Source organism: Diorhabda sublineata, chromosome 3, assembly GCF_026230105.1.
Source record: "Diorhabda sublineata isolate icDioSubl1.1 chromosome 3, icDioSubl1.1, whole genome shotgun sequence".
In the NCBI taxonomy this organism is placed as follows: Eukaryota; Metazoa; Arthropoda; class Insecta; order Coleoptera; family Chrysomelidae; genus Diorhabda; species Diorhabda sublineata.
In genome coordinates, this window is record NC_079476.1 from 4298389 (window position 1) to 4317026 (window position 18638).

Sequence of the window (18638 nt, forward strand, 5' to 3'; positions counted from 1 at the left end):
CCCGTAGGTCTCAGTGAGTGGGTGAATAAATAGAAAAAGAAGAATTGATAGATTCAATGTATGCGAGTTAGAAGAGAAGAATTTGACACGTATTATTTGAGGTTATGCTGTAATAAACTTTAGTTTTTATAAAATACATGAAAAATCTAAATTAATATAATGTCTGTTATTGAAAGGGTGAGAATATTAGTTTTAGGCGATTCAGGTGTAGGTAAAACTTCGTTTGTGCATTTAGCAGCTCACAGTGAGCCTCTTAAATCGCCAAGTTGGACAGTTGGCTGTTCTGTTGAAGTTAAATTACACGAATACAAAGAAGGTATGAAAGAACAAAAAACATTTTTCCTAGAATTCTGGGATATCGGTGGTAGTCATGCCCATAGAAACGCTAGATCAGTATTTTACAATCCTTGCCATGGTGCTATATTAGTACACGATTTAACAAATCAAAAATCTGAAAGGAATCTACGTAAATGGATCAAAGAGATGAGTAGGAATAGAAGAGAAACAAAAGACTCGAACAGTTTAAACGTTCCGTTAATGACTAGTCTATCAGCAATGGACAACTTTGACCAAGAAAGTTTTATAGGGCACAGTTCAATACCATATATTGTCATTGGTAATTTGATTGTTTTTTGTATTGAGTAAATATAATGAATAATTTGATTTAAGGTACAAAACTAGATCAAGTTGATGATAGAAAGACGCGTCAAGAACATATGGCAAGTCACTTAGGATGTGATGAAATTTTGATGGATTGTCGACAAACTAGGTATTTGGCAGCAGGTACTTCAAATGCTGTGAAGTTGTCAAGGTTTTATGATAAAGTTATAGAAATGGAGTTTAGAAATAACAAAGACTCTTTTACCAAAAGATTTGGTGATTCAATTTCTCCCATTTTATCTACAAAATTTTATTCTCCCCATCAAGACTAATTATACAATACATAATCATTACTGTACCAATTTATTCAGAAATCAAACTGATTCAATAATATTAACATATTTTTGTATTTATTGTTTACATATAAATGATTTTTATGGACATGTCACTTCTCTTTAGTATAAATTTAACCTGTAACTGGTGAGGTGACCTTTTTGTTTCATAACTGGTAAAGTGAAGCTCGACAATCACATATCTGGCATCAATTTTTGGATAATTTTACTCATTAAATTCATTATAGTTAAAATTAATATTAAAAACAAAACAAATTGCAATAACAAGGCTTTATTTTTGAACATTGAAAAATACACAATAAAAACTATCTAATAGTAAAAGTAGTTCAAATAAATAATAAAAATAGCAGAAATTCTATCTAGTGATCTAATAAATGCAAATAAAACTTATTTATAGTAAAATTTATTTTAGAGTTTATTGAGCGCAATCTAGAAAATTACCCACAATGCAATTGCCATAAATGAAAGTGTGGCAATCAGCACACAAAAACCTGTAATACAACATGCAAGCATATTCCCCAATAGAGCATCCTTGGCTAATTATGAAAATTTTTTGAAAAACACAGTACATTGCAGTGGTCTTATCATTCTTTTTTCATTGATTTTTATCTGCAGTTTTGTCAAAATGAAGGTATGTTAAAAACTAATTTCTGAGACCTTTTGATCTGTTTATGTTTCTAAATGTTTTTGATTTTAGGTCTCTTCTGTTTTAAAATTTGAAAGGAACTAATTTTAAATCAGAAGAGATCTAAAATCAAGGACATTTAGAAGCATAAATTTCCAAAACTCGTTACAATGACATAGTGCTTCTGAAAATGTCACGTTCGGTACCATCTGAAACAAACAGTGCTTCTAGGTCCTTATTATTGGATTTGAAAATGTATGTATATATCAAAATACCAAAAAGGCTCTGAATTTTACAAGGGTTACATTGTGCGTGTGAAGATTTATTTCATTCAACATTTCTTCATTGAACAGCAACTCCTAAGAAGAAAGTTAAGTACAATACTTTCCTAACTTTTTTGTAGAACCAATATTGCCTGGAAGATGCGCGATAATATTGTGAGTGCTTGTAAGCATTAGGAGGTTCTACGGATTATTTAAAATTATGAATCTTGATAATTCAAAGATGAAATTTGCTAAGATTCAACCTCATTAACTACTGAGGGACAGCTCTATTTCAGAATTAGTTTCATTGTGTATTATGTTCAAAATTGTTACTTTTGTCACCATTTTTCAAAACGGGAGTCATCTGTCTTCATTTGAGTAGTCAAAGATTTCGAAGTCATAATCCAAACGCAAAAACAAAGTCGATAAACAAAAACCCACCTCATTAATTACTGGTTAATTAGAAAATATGGGAAGCACAATACTGTTGATGAGATATACATCTTGTGTATTACTGATTTCAAAGAAACCGGTTTCTTATCTATTTTACCTAAGACAATTAACAAGAAATCATGCTTAACATATATCTTATGTAATATTTTTATTTTAAAAACATACTTTATAATTCCATGTATTATTAAAATTATTTATTAAGAAAATATTTTTATTTAACCCTTTGACTGCCATGTTGATCATATATAACGTGACTATTCTTCCACTCAAAACGGAACAGGTTTATTTAGGTGAAATAATAGGTAGTCAATGAAAAAGAAACGTTTAAGAAAAATATTTTTTTGATAAAGTTATTTATTCATATATTCAGAAAAAGATAGTTCAAAGACTATAGGTACCAAAAATGTTTAGTTATATTCAGTAATGAATTTACGTCTAGGCCCCTGAGGACCAGGCCTAGGGCGGCAAAATTGTTGAAATGCCAGGGTTTTAGAGACGACGACAATCCATCTCAAAAATTGGTTCAAATTAGTTTTTATAAATAATTTTCTATGGAATGTACACTGAAAAAAGAATTCCAGCTCAATGTTCTTATTATTTTGGTGTAGATGAGTTTTCAACCTTATTGAACACTTCTCTATAATTTGGGCCAATATTCCCATTCTTTTGGAGTAGATGATTTTTAAAACATGCATATGTTTTGCATCATTATTGGAACAAGTGTTTGTTTTGTTCTCAAAAGAGCACTTTAAACAGGTATATTATTTTACTATTTCGACTAAAATGTCAAATAACAGTTTCTATTGTTTATAAAACAACAAAATTAGTTTGTATTCTGGCTTTGTTGTTCACCTCTATTGAAATTTGGAAAAAACTTAACAGATGTCGTCCACATCGTAATTTTCGTGAATACAGGATGTGGCAATTGACATCATCCAAAGCGGGCGAATATTAGTAGCGTTCAGTACCAGCTAAATTTAACCGACATTTTCAATATTATTTGGATTTTTTTGATGATGTGATTTTCATGTTCTAATCTGAACTTTTTAATTACTTGAAAATATAAATTCAAATTACAAATCAATGGGAATACATGAAGTAAAAATTAAAGTCAAGATGACAGCACTTAAATGTCATTAGCAGTAGTGCCAACTATTCATAATAAAAAAACTGCAGTTTCCTCATGCAGCTGCTACAAAAATAACTGTAGAGTTGGGATTTTCCAATAGAATATATATTTTTTATTGAGTTATACCTATCTAAAGAGTGAATTAAAAATATAAAGAGAATACATGCATATTCCCTATTGTTTTTACAGGTTCACTTATTACCAAACCTATTGTACTCTTAAGTTACTATAAATGGTATTCTTTTAGGTTTAATTTCGTAGCATTGATTTCGATGTTACCATTTAGTAACATTCTTCCATTTCATCACTATTATAGTCAATACTACCACAAAATACATATTCAGTGCTAATATTTTTGGATTTCAACATTTCTATTATGTCTTCATCTTCAATATTTTCTTCATCATCATATCCAATTTTAACATTCTTCAAATTGGGAAAATTATCATAAAGCAAGGATCTATAGATGTTAATATCAAAGTGAATTGTTTGCAGAGATTCCAATTGATTGAGATTATTCAAGTCTATTTCAGAGTCAATTTTGTTGTGATGGAATGATAAAAACTTTAATTTGGGCAAATTGTTGAAAACATCAGAAGTTATCTCCGATATTTCACAATCTCTTATATCAAGTCCCTCTAACTCCGATAAGTCTCGAAAAATGTCAGTTTCAATTGTTTTTATGTGACATTTTGAAATAGAAAGACCTTTCAATGAATCTAATCCAGTTAAAAATTCTTTATTTATAGTTTCCAGATTGCACCCTTCTAAAGAAAGATGTTCCAATTTGTTTAAATGTTGAAAGCATGCAATTAAAGGCGATTTAACATCTTGTATGTGCAATGTTGTTATTCCTCTATTACCTTCAAATGTTATGGCCTCAAATGGAAATTTACTTTTATTGATATGCAATGTTTCTAATTTCTCAATTTGAGAGAATGCTTTTGAACAGCTTTTTATATCACACTTGTCCATGCTAATCAATTGTAAGTTCGGAAGTAATGAGAATGTTATTTCATCCATTGATCCTGTAAATTAATTTTCCAATACTATCACCTTGATTTCATAACATATTTATTGGGTATCGAAATTATAATCTAATTTTGAAATACCTGAACAATTCTTCATATCAATCCAAAGGGTATTTTCATCGATACCGTCAACTTCGAACAATTTAATTGCTTTTCCAGCAATAAGTTCATAATTATCATAATGAACATGATCGTCAGATGCTCCACAATATGTACTTGGCTCCATAATTTCAAATGAATTTGAAAATTCGATTATATTTATGTGTGTATATAATCTTTGTACTAATGTTTATTTTATACAACCTGAAGTTTCAGAAAGTCATTGACATAATTTATGAATTTCTTCTTTTTTGTGGTTGAAGCTGGGAGACAAACTAATTAAGTTAAGTAACTTACCGACCTTACCGTCGAGTACCAATTTTACAAGTGAAGTTTAAACCTTCGGTTTAAACGTTAATGGTGGTCCAGGGGTAGTTTAAACTTCAGTTTAACATAAAACGGTGGATCCGAACCTAACTTTTTTAAACTGTTTACATTTTTACAATATTATGAAGGGTTTTGATAGAGTGATTCAAGATTTGCTCTTTATATTTGATAAACTCGATAAAGAAATTATTAATATTATCTACGCTACGACAAAAAATAGTTATTAGTTCTAGAGCGAATCTTTAAATTGTCCCATATTTTTTAAATTTGTTGTGGTTCTGTCAAAAACATGACCGTCTTTGTTATTTTCATCATTAAATACCCTCGACAACTGGTAGAAAAATGCCTGTTTAACTGGAATCTGTAAAATAGAACAATCTTGTTTATTCTTGATTCAAACTAGAGTTGAAACTTTAATTATATCTCCAGTTTTACCCTGGATTGTAAAATTGACCCTGGTCGCATTCACCGGACGAAACCGTTGTGCAGCTGTTGTACAACTCTAGTGGAATAATTTGGCTACAAACTCAGCACGTTCTGAGCGGAAGCCTCAGAGCGCTTTTAATTTGTGCTAGGTAGCGGTAGTGGAGTTGAAACGCGTGAAAAATGAGCAAAAACTCAGACAGAATCAGACTAGAAATTTGTTAAATCAACTGTGTTATGTGATCAAACGTTAAGCTGTAGCCTTTTTAGAAGAAAAAATATTGAATTAGATCATGAGGATGAGAAAAATCAATTGAAGCTCTATGAAATAAACGGTATGGGGCAGTAGCTCTAAGCGCTACATCAACACTCACAATTATACTGTCTGACGCGCGTTTCGCTAACTGTTTACCATCAGTCGATCAGAGAAGAAGATTTTATGCGCACAGATCCTCTTAATCTTGAGTTTCCAAGTGTTGAGTTCAAGCAAATATTTAATACTTAACTAGCGGACCCGACAGACGTTGTCCTGTCCCACGTATTAAATGTAACAATTAGACCTTTGTCATTAAAATTTTTATCAGAAACTTATTACAATACCTAACGTCATTCATATATATTTATCACATTCACAATTGAACCAATCGATAGCTTGTGAGTATGTGTATTATTATGCTTTCAGAGATGTTTAATGTAGAAGCTGTGTTGAATAAAAATTTGAAGTCGTGTTAATTGAAGGTGAAAAAGTTGAATCTTAAACTATTCTATAACGGGTATTTATTCTTAGAGTTAATTTTACGCAGAAACAACTTTGATTGAGATGTGTTTCCAGCTAATAGCGTTTTCAAAGATTCTGGTGGCGGATTTAGTGAAAATTTTCCAGATGCGCAACATAAACCGGCCGATTCACCTTTGAAAGCATGACAATATCGACATTCTTTGACCATACTACCAATCATGATTAGCGAATGTGATGAATAGTCTATTTCAGGGTCATAATCAAACGCAAGGCGATTAAACGATGCTCGTGCCAGTGCTCGATGATTTTGCACCCGCTGTCGCTCAATTACTCTTTGAGCGTCGGTTACTCGTTGAAGAGCCTCAGATTGCTTTAATGTAGTAGCACGAAGACGTTGATTGCGTTGCTCTGAATTCTCATTTGCACGTGAGTTTGCTATTTGTTCTCTTTTATTGACATTAGTTGTCAAGTGTTCTTCTACTGTTCTGTTCAGTCGGTGGTTATGAACCATTTGCGCATTATGAGAACGTCGACCAATATTTCTTGCTCTTCCGCGAAAACGTGTCATTTTTTTGTAGAAATGAAATACTATAAAAAATACACAACAACCAATGTAGGTAACTTCTAAAAGTGAAAGTTTACAGGGCTAAACAAATATTGTAATTAAAATTTCACTCCTTGGTTTTCTATATTCACTATTTTCAGTACAGTATAATTCAAAATGAGAGATAATTTTGGAATTGTATCTCTGAAATCTATAAATTACAAAAAAGACTATATTAAATTAGAGTATACTTATGCTAACCTAGAATTTGATCTCGGCGCCATCTACCAGGCGCAACTGAAACTCAAATATACTTTTGAATATCTGACACGACTGCAGCGCAGTCTACCGGAATTCTATGGAAAACGTTCTAGCATCAACAACAATTTAAAAATAGTTGATAAAACATTATTTAGTTGATCGAATTGTGAATCTAAATCAATCTCGATCCCCCTTGAATACACACAAAAAATTTCATCAAAATCGGTCCAGCCGTTTAGAAGGAGTTCAATTACAAACACTCGATTTCGATTTTGTTGGACTTATGACATACGAGTAAAAAAGTATCTGATTTTCATCACAAAGTAGTTAAAATAACATAAGATATACTATTGTTTTCTGAAAGATACGGTACCCCTAGATTTTATTAATTTAGTTAATGTCTGATAGCTAGCGAAAGTTATCAATCAACTTACATAAAGAATGTGGTTCTATAGAAGTTTTTTTTTTTTAAATTATGTCCGTATCACATTTTGACGATTTCGTCATGAAACTCAGACCGTACGGACGCCATTCCAATGCAAAAAAACTGCTCTAAAAAAGCTACCCTGTATCGTAAGTTATAAGTTTTTTAATATGCTATTTAGAAACGAAAGTACATATTTACCTTCCTTTTACTGTCCTTCTTCATTGCATCACACCATTTTTCGGTGATTTTTCTCCCTTAGAGATACCTCAAAATATCTCATTTGGTGCTGTAATAGTGATGTTGGTACAATACCATATTTGTAACGAACCTTTGTCGGTCCAGGCTTTCGACATCCTGACAAAAAATTCGACTAAAACCACATGACGCGACTAAACTAAACAACGTGGTGTGGATGCTGATACAGCTTGTCGGGAAAAACTCGATCGGCGCTGGTGACGTAAGCAAGCAATTGGCACGTTGTAAGAAAAGATGAGGACGGAGTAAAAATATTCCACTTGTAAAAAGTTATAACAGTGCTATTATGAGAGCTAGAGACGTCCAGTAAAGTTTCGGCATGCCCAACCATTTGCAAATATAAACCTGACATCGTTTTCAAACCGATTAGTGTTTATCTTTAAGATATCCACTAGTTTTAACGTGAGATTGAAATAATGTAGGCGGACAAAATTATTTTATGTGATATTTATATTACAAAATAGTTACGTAAAAAGAATTCTTTGTTTGGAAGAACTTATCGTTATTTGCTTGATTTGTTGATGCACGGTGGTTAGGCGCACCTACTTGTGATTTTTTATCAAAAAATATTTTATTCGAGATCGAAGTTGATTTCAAAGTGTTTTTTGATATTATATTGAAAATACATATGACATACTGCTGTCTACGTTTTAGTAATACTTTCAGGTATGTATTATTAAATAAAACAAAGTTTATTTTGTTCTAATAAGTAAGTAAATATATTATATTATTAAAAGGATCTTTACATTCGTTATACAATATTAAAGTTACATAAGCTAAATAGATAATCACGAAAAACAATCAATCATACATTGGAGACTTATTCATCTACATTTAAATTTTCGCCGCTTTCATCAATTTCCATTGGTCGGTTTGGCTCAGCAGGAATTAATAGCTGCATTATCTCAGGCAAAAATAATTTTGAAGCGGTTTTTTGGTCTTTCTTATGGAACTAATAAATGGGTCGGATGTTAATAGTAACCAGGTTACAGTGTGATCCAACAAAGATTGTAGGTTTCCTTCTGCGCAGGTAGGCGTCGCTCGTAATGACTCCTTGGGTGGGTAGCAATCTTCTTTGGCCTTCAATAATAATTTATAATGTGGATAGAATCTTTTGTTCGTTGCTCGAATAATTTCGTACTGTCTTAGAACCAATAATTATTGGCCGCCAAAAAGTTTTCAAGTATTATATGCGCCCGAGACCACCTCTTTATCAAATCACGTTTAAAATACGAAAACTTCTTTTTTATCACATTTTTATGTTCTTCTGTGTCCCCGTAACACACGAGTAAATAATTTTCTAAATATTTAATTTTTTCATTTATCGATAATGAATGTTGCTCGTTCATTTTATCAAAGAGGTATTTACGAGTCAACATTTTCACCCCCGAGCAGCCAGGTGAACCTATAACAATAAAAAAATAATATTAACACAAAAACATAAAATCCGATTTTTTCCTATTTTTGTCAAAAAAATTTCAAACTCGTTTATTTTTAAAATTAGCAAAAACTAGCAGCTGATTTTAAGCAGTTTTCTTTATAAGACTTTATACTATATAATGAAATCAAAAATGTAACTCGGAAAGGTGCGGAAGTAAAGTTTTTTTTCGATTGAAATTGAAAAATAAAGAAAAAACATTTCTAAAAAAGGGTATTATTAACGGTTCATTAAGTCATTTATTGACAATATATTTAATACAATTTCATATTAATTTAATAAAGGCTTACCTGTATTATTGGTATCCATCACTTAAACAAGCAAATATGACACGACACATAAAATATTCACCGAAGAAAATGATATACGAAAAGGGTGTCAAGAACTTTCATGTGCAGTAAGTGCGACAATCAAGTTTCGACCAGTAATGCAGCGCGCTCGCACAGTCTAGAGATGTGGGTGGGGTTGGTTATTGTTCGTCAGGTAGTCTACTATTCTAGGAAAAAAATTGTTTGTCATTAGTCGATTATTGGAATTTCGACTTATGGCTGCCTAATTCCTAGAAATCTACGTATGTGCACTGGATATTTTTCAGTTGAAGATGTTATTGTTTTAGACCGTGGGTCATGTAAAGACCGCACAGAACTCGTTCATGTGTGTAAGCTGAATTGACTGGTATTACAATATAAGTGAGAAAAAATGTTGTGTTTACTTAGATTATTATTTAAATTATGCAATTTCAATTTTTTTATACCCTGCACTGCAGGGTATAATATATGCAGTAGCCGGCCTTTTCGTACTAGGTGTTAAGTACCTTAGGTGAAACATCTAATGTAAACAGTGAAATCAGACTATTTTAGAGTACAGTTTATATTGTGTGTAATTATAGATTAGTAGAATTATTTAAATCGAATCAAACTTTTTAATCTCTCATCGCTATTTATTTCCACGTCATACACAAAATGTTGATAATGAATGAAGCAAACAAATTAGTTTGTAAATTCCTACATTACAGACGATTGTTGTTTTCGTGTTCTGATAACAAGATAAATATCAATCTATTCACTTAAAAAAATACTCCTAGCATAATATTAATAACACAATATGTTTTTAGATCGAATTTCTTATAATTTTGGAGTACCACCATCTTGACAACAATACAATTGTCTCTTTATTTATTACACTGAACAGAATATTTGTGGAAAATATCAAAAATATTAACGTTATTAATCAAAAGGTGAATGTTATAGACACAAGGTTTGTTATATTTTCGCGTCTCGTTTCTAATTGTACGTGTTTGTTAATCGACTCGAATTACTCGTTTTAGATTTATCGTATTCTACAATTAACCTTACTATTTTTTAACGACCTTACAAAACCGTTACAAAATGGTTTTTCTTTAAGCACGAATAAATTAAATTGAACAAATTTTATTCATATAGTTTTTTAAATTACAACTCTTATTTTGTCGTTTACAGTTAACCGCATCTCAAAATTGTTTAAATACTATTAAATAAATTGCTCCCCCCTTAAAAGCGAAAACTCTCGAAAAACTTCTGGTATATAAATTGAAGGTTTCAATCAAATCATCTGAATATCTGAATATAAACTCCACGTCAGAATAGGATTCATGGAATGTTATGTGTGGTCAGTACTGCTGTACGGAGTGGAAATTTGGTGTTTGTGAGCTCAAATGGTCAAAAAACTTTTGAGATATGGCTCTATAGATACCCCGAACAGGCAGAATAACCAACGACGAAGTACTAAGACGCATTGGTCGCAAAAGAAAGTTGTTGACAATTATTAAGATAAAAAAAAAACATCTTACTTAACGGCAAAGACCTACTGCTACAGAATATAATGTAAGGATGAGTAGAGGGAAAGAAAGGCATCGGCAGGAAGAAGAAGTCCTGGCTGAGAGAGATGCATTTAAAAACGTGTTCGCCAACATCCAATGAGAAGACGGCATGAGAAGAAGAAGAAAATATACCCAATTTTCTATTTGCACCACTCCAAAAATTGAGACAAAAATTATTTTGTAAGGGCGTATCAATTACAATAATGGTCGTAATTTTCGCGCATGTAGGGTAGAAAATCATAATTCAACTTTTATAATTCAATTTTTTAAGACACTCGTTACTTGTTTTCTCCACTTTACCTGAGTGTGCAAATTAGTTAATGATAATTTATAGGTAGTACAAATGGAAACAAAGCGAATCTGGATTTTCTACTGATCATGCGCAGAAAGTACGACCATCGGAGCAGCTGATTCGCATTTTTTTACAGTGGTGCAAATAGAAAATTTGTCATAAGCACATAGTACAAATTAGGTTCCATTTTTCTGCCAGAAGTATAGGTTTTCCGAGAGAATGGTTTTTTCTTTTTATTCGCTTTTTTGGGGGGTCGCAAAGTATTTAATAGTATTTTTCTGGTAGTACAAATCAAAACGAATCTATCCGTTTGCGATTTTTCTTTAAAGCCAATCATTATTCTGACGGTGTGTTTCTGATCTGATAGACCGGTTTGCGATTAGTTGACGGATTGTTTTATTTGTCTATGGTTTTTTGAAAAAGATTTATTTTCCGTAAATGGCTGTCTACTATTAATTTTTATGAGCATGGACAGGGGACAGGAGACAGGTTTGCGGTTTTTATACTTGTCGGCATTTCAGCATAAAAATAGCTTATTAGTATCAAACTTTTGTGCAAAATCCGTGTCAGGGGGTAAATCGTTGTTAATTGATTAATAAGAATTATTATAGATCTAGAATTTAATATACAACTAAATAAAAAAAATTAACGCATAAAAAAATAACAAAAATCAAAAGTTTGTGTAAATATTGTTTTAAATATGAAATTTATATCAAAACTTGAACGCGACGTGTGTAAATTCATGTATCTATGAAATAAAAAGACCAGAAGAGGTATTTGAGTGGTCTCAACGCGAAGGTAATGTTAAGCGCCCAATGTATACCAACCCTTAACTGACTTTGTTTAGCTTAGGTTCCCATACAAGAAGAAACAGGTGGGGCCATATATGGGCCAAGATTGGCGCAAGGCTGTGCAGATTTAGCTCCTAAGTCTGGCTTGGCCCAGTCTTGGCAAATGTCTGGAATAATAAGACTTGGTTACTACCATTGGCACAAGCATCACTGCCAAGGCTAGCTCATGCTTGATTGCTTTAACTCAGCCATGTGTGCTAGTCAAGACTGTGCCAAGCTTGTAAGTCCTTCTTGGTACAACCTTGGCTAAAGACTGGGATGAACCTTGGTTGTTTTCATTGGTCCATTGTTGGCTACCATATATGTTAATGCTCGACTTCCAAGTACTGGTCCAGACTTGGTCCGTTGACCAACTCTCCTCCCAATCCATAGTAGGAGGTATTATGATTAGTAAGTTGGTAATATGTGTTTTACTTAGGCTCCAGGTAAGAAAATGGTTAACCAGAATTCAATATTTAGATATCGATAATCCTGGGAAGTAAAATTAGTTTTCAAAAGTATTCAGTACCACATTCCTTGGAAGGTTTTCGGGAAGCAATTCATATACAACCCTTAACTGTAATCTTGATTGAAATTGGCCCACGGGATGAAACTCGTATGGAACCGTTTAGAAATGTTTACATCGTACTGCTTTCAAAGCCGATAGACCAGCTTTGTCCATATCAGTTTTTCCATTTCCCATTTGACCTATTCAACTCCAATTAGAAGTCGAGGTAAACAATTTCTAAATTGTTTGTGTCTACGATAAACAAATTTACAAAATAATTTCGCCATGAATGATATTTTTTCATTATTATTAATATTCCAAATGATAAAAATCGTATATAAATGGAAACCGCCAAGAGAAAATTATACAGTTCTCTCAGTGTTATTGAAGAAATAACTTATTTCGGAAAGTAATATAAAATATAATATAAATAATTTTTAAAAATAAAATTGAATAATAATCTTCCATCGAAATGAAACAGTTTGTTATAATATTAACACTAATCGCGGTCTCTCAGGCATTAAACGATGAAGAAGAATGGGGAAACTTTAAGGTAATTTAAATTATTAAATATACTTGTTAGGTTCAAAATATTTTTGCTCCAAATTTGTTTTAAATATCAAAAACAACTAACTTTTAGCAGACATGTGCTGTAGGAGACTGCGAAGCTCTCGCACCACACACTCCGCCATTGTTGACATTCAGGCGTCAGTCGGCGTTGTGCTACAGCCACGTAAAAACGTCCGCCATTCTTGATGCTCCCGCCAAGTGTGAATTACGAAGTGTGATTCGTTTTTTACAAGCTGAAGCCCATACTGCAGCAGAAATTCATCAAATAATGAATCGTGTGTATGGGAAAAACTTTATGAGTGATGATGTTGTACGTGAATGGTATCGAAAGTTTGATTGATGTGCATGATGAAGGAAGCTTCAGATGACCTGGTTCAACGAGTTGAGAGAATGGTTAAAGAAAAATGCATATTCGCCTTTACTGCTTTCATCTTTTTGAATCCATTGGCGGCAGCTTTCTTTCTTTCTTTCTTCTTTTCAATACCCTGACGAGGATTACTGAGATTTATCTCATCAGTTCAGTCTAATCCTCTTGCCACAAGATTCACAATTACTGAGATTTATCTCATCAGTTCAGTGCAATTCTCTGCCACAAGATTCACAATTACTGAGATTTATTTCATCAGTTTAGTGCAATCCCCTTGCCAGAAGATTCACAATTACTGAGATTTATCACATCAGTTCAGTGCAATTCTCTTGCCACAAGATTCACAATTACTGAGAGTTATCTCATCAGGTCAGTCCAATCCTCTTGCCACCAGATTTAAAATGACTGAGATTTATGTCATCACTTCAGTGCAATCCTCTTGCCACAAGATTCACAATTACTGAGTTTTATTTCATCAGTTCAGTGCAATCTCCTTGCCACAAGATTCACAATTACTGAGTTTTATTTCATCAGTTCAGTGCAATCTCCTTGCCACAAGATTTACAGTGACTGAATTTCATCTCATGAGTTTAGTACAGTCCTCATGTCAGAAGATTCACAATTACTGAATTTCATCTGATCAGTTCAGTGCGGCCCTTAAGACACAATTACTGAATTTTATCTATACAATCCTCTTGCCGTCAGATTCCATAATTACTTTCTTCTTTCAATTGTTTTCTTATTTTTGGGAAGAGTTAGAAGTAGCATGGTACCAAATTTGGTAATTTAGGCGGATATGGGCAGACAATTTCAGCAATCACAAATTAGCGAATCAAAATTGACCTTTTGACACAATACGTAGTCATGATGGAAAAGAAAGAAATCCATACAAGGAAACATTGAAATTCCTTTTACGTACTCTATGTTTCAATCATACCAACAACCTTCCTCAGAACGAGATCTGATCGTATTATGATGAAAACAGTAATTTATCTTGAAATTTGAGTTTACTGAACGGGTCTTATTAGGGCACGGTTAATTACAGGTTTTCCATTGCTGTTTTGATTCATGATAGACCCAAGTTTCATTGCCAGTAATCACTTTGGAAATGAAAATAGAAACACGGTTTATCAAAATAATAATGTTCTAAACAAGTTTGGCATTCCTTGGTTAAAATGCTTTGCACAGACCTTTACCAGATTTGTTCTTCACATGTTCATTTATGAGACCGAACTGACCACTTCTCTTCCTTATCTTCATTCTATTTTGATACTTTTTCTTTTAAACTTGTTAATCAGCTTTCAATTGTATGACACATACTATTAGAGATAGATGTATGGTAAATAGCTCCTGGAAATGAAAATTAATCTTTTTAGGAGAAGTATGTTAAAACCTATAAAAGCTCTGCAGAAGAATCGAAGCGTTTCTCTATTTTCCAATCGAACTTGCGTAGAATAGAGAATCATAATCTAAAAGAAGAACAAGGATATTTCACGTACCGATTTGGTGTTACTAAATTCGCAGATTTAACTCCTCAAGAATTTATCGAAATGATGACTTTGCACAAAACACAAAAACCCAAATTAACTGATACTATTGGGTTAGTAAATTACACCGGGGATATTCCGGATTCAATTGATTGGACTAAGAAAGGAGCTGTTACGAATGTAAAGAATCAAGGATCGTGCGGGTCCTGTTGGGCTTTCAGTACTGTAAGTATAATAATTTGTTACAACTTGGCGCTTGAAGTTTTTTTATGTTAACAGACGGGAACTGTGGAAAGTGCAAATTTCATTAAAACTGGAAAATTGATTTCATTAAGTGAACAAAATCTCGTGGATTGCGATTATGAAGATAGCGGCTGCAGTGGAGGTTACATGATCAACGGTTTAAAATATATAGAACAAAATGGAATTATGTCAGAATCCGCTTATCCATACAAAGAACAAGATGGAAATTGTATGTTTAACGAAAACAAATATGCAGTTAAAATTTCTGGTTATAAAACTATAATATCTGGAGATGAAGATGATTTGAAAAAAGCGATAATTCAAACGCCAGTCTCTGTTGCTATAGACGTAACAGATATTTTTCAACTTTACACGTCAGGTAATGATATTTCATCTTTTAGCTTCGGCATGTTTTTTTCATATTCAGGTAATATGATCCCAAATATTCTCAAAATTGTTTAGACGTGCTTTAGTATTTAACGAATCAGGCAGGAATAAATTAGTTCTTCTTGATCTTGCTGAGGTATCCAGGTTACACTGGAGCAGAAGAGAATGAGATAGCTGGTAAATTAGCAAAAAAACTTGGTTAATCATACATCTGGATACCAGAGTTGTTTTGTGGAACAAGCACTGGTACAATATGGGAAGACATCAATAAAAAAACGAGAAAAGGGATGGACAATACCATAGGACAAAGACAAGTGACTACTAGAAGAAGAGATCGAAAAAATGCATGGATACCTCAAGAATCTCGCACTCGTGGATAAAGATGATTCCGTATTTTATTTGTAAGAAAAGGAAATATTCATTTACATACTTGCTGAATACGAGACACTACATATCCTCAGAGCTTGACATCTGGGATCATTCTGTACGAAGCAGGAATCATGAATCAAAAACTATCAGTTTCATAGAAGATACATGAAAATTTAGGGCAGTATGCATACAAATATAGTACCAAATAAATGTTGGCTACATCCCTTGATTCAATTAATTTATCAAATATTGAAGAATTTTTTTACCCTTGGTAACACTAAACGTAAAAAGTTATTTGTTTGATGATCTTGTCGATCTGTGACACTATACGCAATATGTTAAAGTTGAAATAGAGAGATAAGATTGATCCAGATGAAGAAATCAACATCAGAATTGAAATGGCTCGAAAGGCATTTCTCAAGTACTCCTCAATGTTCGCAAACAGTATTCTAAACCTCCAAGTAAGAATAGGATTCATGGAATGTTATGTGTGGTCAGTACTGCTGTATGGAGTGGAAACCTGGACCTTGAAAGCTCAAAGACGCATCCTGAAGATACCCTGGACTGACAGAATAAACAAAGACGAAGTACTAAGATGCATTGGTCGCGAAAGAAAGCTGTTGACAATTATTAAGATAAAAAAAAACATCGACAGGACAAATACCTACTGCTACAGAGCATAATGCAGGGCAGAGTAGAGGGAAAGAAAGGCATCGACAGGAAAAGAAGTCCTAGCTCCGTAACATAAGAGAATGGACAAATCTCAGCGTCGAAGAATTGTTTCATGTTGCGAGGGACAAAGACGCAATGAAAAACGTGGTCGCCAACTTTCAATGAGTAGACGGAATGAGAAGAAGAAGGAGAAGAAGATCGAGCTTATTATTCACTTAATAATAATTAGTTGAAACTTTATCATATAACATATTGAACAATGTATTTTAATTTAAAACATCGTTGTGATCTGTAAAATCGACACAATGTAGAACCTAGAAGACGATTGTTATTAATTGTCATTAACAGTCACAATGAATCCATAACATCGGTTAAATAGAAAGGCTGTTCATAAAATAATATTCCGAACAGCTTGCGAGCTCTAGGAAGGCTGCTAAGCAGGATATGGCGAGTCTAGCCTATAACTTGAATTTCCTTTTCCCATTTCTCGTCCTGACTGTCAACAACGTTCATTTTTGTCTTGGTAGCCTTGAAAGAAGGAGCTTCTATTTGATTATCCCGCCAGGTGCGAATTTTTCTCTGCGATTCGTTTCTACCATCCAAAAAACTTTTCTTCGGTGAGCATAATTCCCAACTGTGTGAGGTGTATGAGGAAAAGCGTGCGAGTGTGCGACATGAACGCAAATGGTGCGAAGATGGACGTACAGATTTGGATGAAACACCTCAGACTTGGCTCCCAGTGATTACCATCTCTTTTCTGATTCAAACAACCCCTGGGAGGGACTTATTTTACAACCGAGTCTGTAATCATCTTATCGGCGGTAACTTGTACGACTCAGACTTAAAGAATATGGTACGTCGCAAGCCAAAATACATTAACCTAAATGGTAATTACGTCGAAAAATAGAGGAAAGTCTAAGCTTTCCAAACATATATTATTCAATACTAATAAACATGGTTTTTTATTGTAAAAATTCGTTATGAACCGTAATTTATGGATGAACTTAGTAATTCAAAAGCTGAAGAATTATATTTAGAATGTTTGGGAAGTCGTTTTTGCCCTGCACCTATACCTGAAAAAAATATTTTGTGCACGATTCTGCATTTCGTTATTCAGCCTCCAAAATACGTAGACTCCTTTCAAATTAGGGTTTTTTTTGTCCCACTTGCTGTTTCTACAATCTGCAGTTGGTTATAAATCTTAGATCTGAAGGAACCTGAACGATTTTAGTCCAGAAATTATCCCATAATAATGTAGATATTGACAGAAAAAGCATGAGGCTTCGAAAAGAAATGGTTTTATTCCCGGTAACCGATTTTCTCTCTAGGAAATGGTAGTAACCCAGATTTTTCCAAAAAATTATTTAAATTACATTTCAGATCGTAACATTTCCTTTTTTGAAAGTATTTCTTGGGTTTAGGTACGTTGTATGATCCAACTTGCGGCAATACCGAGTACGATTTAAATCATGCAGTATTAGCTGTTGGTTATGGTACTTCAAATGGTCTAGATTACTGGATAGTAAAAAATTCGTGGGGATCTGAATGGGGAATGGACGGATATGTCTGGATGTCGCGGAATAGAGATAATCAATGCGGAATCGCTACATACGGTTGTTATGCAGTTATATAACACACTATTATTGTAAATAGATATTCGTTTCCTTAATAAAAAACTGCCCATTCTTATAATACCTCAAAAATGCTCCAATTTTTATTGTTTGTACACTAAAAGAATGTTGATCAAATAATCAATAAAAGATCTAGTGTGTGAAACATTGTTTTTCTTTTCTATTTGGTTGCGTCAGTACTCTAACAAGATATTCTGTACTTTTCTGCATTTCATGGGGTTAATCTATACAACTATTTGTATGATATGTAAATTTAAAATCGATGTAGTTACCTTCACTAAAATTAACAGCGTTGTTAAAAATTGCATTCTAAACAATCAGATGTAAAAATTTGACAACAGCGCAATACTACTTCGCATCTAACTACTTATTCTTCTGCTATCCATTAATGGATGTTTGCGATCACTTCTGACCATTTTAACTTGACTCTGGTGGTATTAATTCTCATGTGGCTCTT

The 18638-nt window shown here is 33.0% G+C and overlaps 3 protein-coding genes across 3 annotated transcripts; 2 read left to right on the plus strand and 1 right to left on the minus strand.

The window, feature by feature from the left end:
- The first annotated feature begins 58 nt into the window (after positions 1-58).
- On the plus strand, positions 59-2500 carry LOC130441568 (rab-like protein 3). The gene is made up of 2 exons (XM_056775301.1): positions 59-616; positions 670-2500. Exons 1-2 carry the CDS (start codon positions 160-162, stop codon positions 930-932), a joined length of 720 nt encoding a protein of 239 aa, XP_056631279.1. The 5' UTR covers positions 59-159; the 3' UTR covers positions 933-2500.
- Positions 860-4766, minus strand: LOC130441567 (leucine-rich repeat and immunoglobulin-like domain-containing nogo receptor-interacting protein 1). Its single transcript, XM_056775300.1, has 2 exons — positions 4536-4766; positions 860-4451 (listed from the first exon to the last, which is right to left on the minus strand). Exons 1-2 carry the CDS (start codon positions 4678-4680, stop codon positions 3706-3708), a joined length of 891 nt encoding a protein of 296 aa, XP_056631278.1. The 5' UTR covers positions 4681-4766; the 3' UTR covers positions 860-3705.
- An 8161-nt stretch (positions 4767-12927) lies between these two features.
- On the plus strand, positions 12928-18183 carry LOC130441053 (procathepsin L-like). Its single transcript, XM_056774541.1, has 4 exons — positions 12928-13008; positions 14769-15104; positions 15159-15501; positions 17972-18183. The coding sequence occupies exons 1-4, from the start codon at positions 12928-12930 to the stop codon at positions 18181-18183; spliced, it is 972 nt and encodes a 323-aa protein (XP_056630519.1).
- The last annotated feature ends 455 nt before the right edge of the window (positions 18184-18638 follow it).

Bases quoted from the DNA above. Each gene is read 5' to 3' on its own strand.
- LOC130441567 (XM_056775300.1), bottom strand. From the start codon at position 4,680: ATGGAGCCAAGTACATATTGTGGAGCATCTGACGATCATGTTCATTAT. The intron at 4,452-4,535 runs GTATTTCAAAAT...ATTAATTTACAG, and splicing joins TGATATGAAGAATTGTTCAG to GATCAATGGATGAAATAACA.
- LOC130441053 (XM_056774541.1), top strand. From the start codon at position 12,928: ATGAAACAGTTTGTTATAATATTAACACTAATCGCGGTCTCTCAGGCA. The intron at 15,105-15,158 runs GTAAGTATAATA...TTATGTTAACAG, and splicing joins CCTGTTGGGCTTTCAGTACT to ACGGGAACTGTGGAAAGTGC. The intron at 15,502-17,971 runs GTAATGATATTT...TCTTGGGTTTAG, and splicing joins TTTTCAACTTTACACGTCAG to GTACGTTGTATGATCCAACT.
- LOC130441568 (XM_056775301.1), top strand. From the start codon at position 160: ATGTCTGTTATTGAAAGGGTGAGAATATTAGTTTTAGGCGATTCAGGT. The intron at 617-669 runs GTAATTTGATTG...ATTTGATTTAAG, and splicing joins AATACCATATATTGTCATTG to GTACAAAACTAGATCAAGTT.